This window comes from Cinclus cinclus, chromosome 24 (genome assembly GCF_963662255.1).
Source record: "Cinclus cinclus chromosome 24, bCinCin1.1, whole genome shotgun sequence".
In the NCBI taxonomy this organism is placed as follows: domain Eukaryota; kingdom Metazoa; phylum Chordata; class Aves; order Passeriformes; family Cinclidae; genus Cinclus; species Cinclus cinclus.
This window is the reverse complement of record NC_085069.1, coordinates 2,820,576-2,822,819: the sequence shown is the minus strand read 5'-3', so window position 1 is coordinate 2,822,819 and position 2,244 is coordinate 2,820,576. Positions and strand designations below refer to the sequence as shown.

Below are 2,244 nucleotides of genomic sequence, written 5' to 3'. Positions count from 1 at the left end.
CTAGAGGTGGCTGTGAATCAGCTCATACACGTGCATCATATTTATCCAACCTCTTAACAACTATTCCTTATTGCTCCAATCAGCACTAGCCAGTCTCAGTGGACTTTATATAGATGTAGTATAAAGAGCTGTGGACAAACCTCTCTTCTGCTTCACTGCACAGTGCTCAGAGTTGAAAGCTTTCCTGGAGACCTCAACATTTAGGGGTTTTTTCCTATCCTCTCTCTTCTTCTACCACACTCCACAACAGGAGAAACTACCTTTGTTATATTCAAATGGTGCAACTGATGATTTTTGAGACTTGAACTGATTAGTCCATGAAAAGATCTCTGCCACAACAAGTTTCCTTTTTCTACAGAGTAAAAGTGGTAGCTGAGCGTTTGAAGAGAGTAGTGAATATACAGCCTTTGAAGGCAATGCTATGAAAGAAGAATCAGTCAAAAATAGACAGAAACAAAACGCATAAGACTGCCTCATTTTCTTTCGAAGCTTTTATAATCTTTTCAGAAGATCTTCTCAAAATCTGAGTAGTATCTAAATTCCAGTCCTCTTTCTGTCTGTTCAAGCAGGCAGTTGTATTCTGACTGCAGATTTGCCCGGCTGTTTGCAGCTTCATCGGCTGCTGGACACTAAAACGAGGAGAGCTCTGCAAGGCACCAGAGAAGGATGATCCTTGGGAACCTCAGTGGATTGAGTGAATTCAGACTCCTGGGTTTTTCTGGAACCTCTCCTTTACACCCTTTGCTCTTTCTAGTTTTATTATCTCTTCATATTCTCACCTTGATGGCGAACACAGTGATAGCTTTGATAACAAACAGTGATAATCGCCTTCACACCCCGATGTATTTCTTCCTCACTCAGCTGTCCTGTTGGGATATCTGCTATTTGTCTGTCATTATCCCAAGTATTCTTGAGAACCTGATGGTGGGAACAGTGAGTATTTCCAAGACAAGATGTGCAATGCAGATGTTTTCCTTCCTTTTCTTTGGAGTTGCTGAGTGTTTTCTCTTGGCCGCCATGTCCCTTGATGGTTATTTTGCAGTTTGCTGCCCCTTGCATTTCACAATTATCATGAGCAGCAGGGTCTGCAGAAGCCTGGTTGTTGGAGCTTACATCTGTGGAACTGCTGAGGGCTTAGTTCACACCCTCATCACCTTCAGCTCACCCTTGTGTGGTTGTGCCATTGACCACTTCTTCTGTGAGATTCAGCCTCTCCTGGACCTGCTCTGTGGCAACACTCTCCCAAGTGAAATCCAGGTCATTGTGGTGGCTGTCTTTGCTATTCTGAGTCCTTTCTCACTGGTCATTTATTCCTATATTGGTATCGTTTCCACAATTCTTCACATGGCATCAGCTGAGAGCCAGGAGAAGGCGTTTTCCACTTGCTCCTCACAGCTCCTGGTTGTGACTGTTTTTTATGGCACTGCAGGCTCCATGTACCTGCGGCCAAAATACAGCTACTGTGCATCTGTGGATAAATTCCTCTCCCTTTCTTATTCTCTGGTGACTCCTTTATTGAATCCCATCATTTGCAGTTTGAGGAATAAGGAGGTGAAAGGAGCCCTGAAGGAAAAAATGGAGCAAACCTAAGTTAGTGTGGAAATGAAATAGAAGATTTGGGTTGTTCCAGGTGTTTGTGGTGGAATTTTTCACTCTAAATTCTTGTTCAGGAAAATCGATTTCCAGATCTACTTCAGTTATTGGGGAGGAAGGAGGGAGAAGAGTGGAGATTTTTAGCTCTAAGAGGGAGTGTTAGAAGCTATGTTAACATTTTGGAAGGGAATTTCTTCCACATACTTAAGAAATTCTTCAAGAAACTTATTTTTTTCCTTTTCTTTTCCTTGCTATTTTTCAAAAGCTTGAAAATTGTGCTTTACATACTTCTGAATTTTTGAACCAAAGAGTAATATTCAAGAGCCTGACTTTACTGAAAGAACTGAAAAGAATTAGTTTTCACCTGTTTGCATTTATTTCCTGAAACTGTTTAGTAAATCTGTTGGGGGAAAGGAGAGGACATAGTTCAGGCAACAATGTGGAGCCCAGGATATTATTGAGTACTAATTTTAATTCTGAGATTGTTACTGGGGAAAAAAAAAAAAAAAAAAAAAAAAGAGGTGTGCAGAATTGCATTCCTGCCCCACTGCCTCAAAGACATTTCTTCAATTTTAGAGTCATTGTTTTAAACATGTTAGACCAAGTGTAGGCCTTTGAAGTACTTAACCACTGTAATCTTCTGCAACTATT

At 41.0% G+C, this 2,244-nt stretch overlaps 1 protein-coding gene across 1 annotated transcript; it reads left to right on the top strand.

The window, feature by feature from the left end:
* Nucleotides 1-666: 666 nt before the first annotated feature.
* LOC134053282 (olfactory receptor 10C1-like) lies at nt 667-1,578 on the top strand (the record flags this gene model as incomplete). The annotated part of the gene is made up of 1 exon (XM_062508212.1): nt 667-1,578. A coding segment is annotated over exon 1 (912 nt), but the record flags the coding sequence as incomplete, so codon positions are not given.
* Between the last annotated feature and the right edge of the window lie 666 nt (nt 1,579-2,244).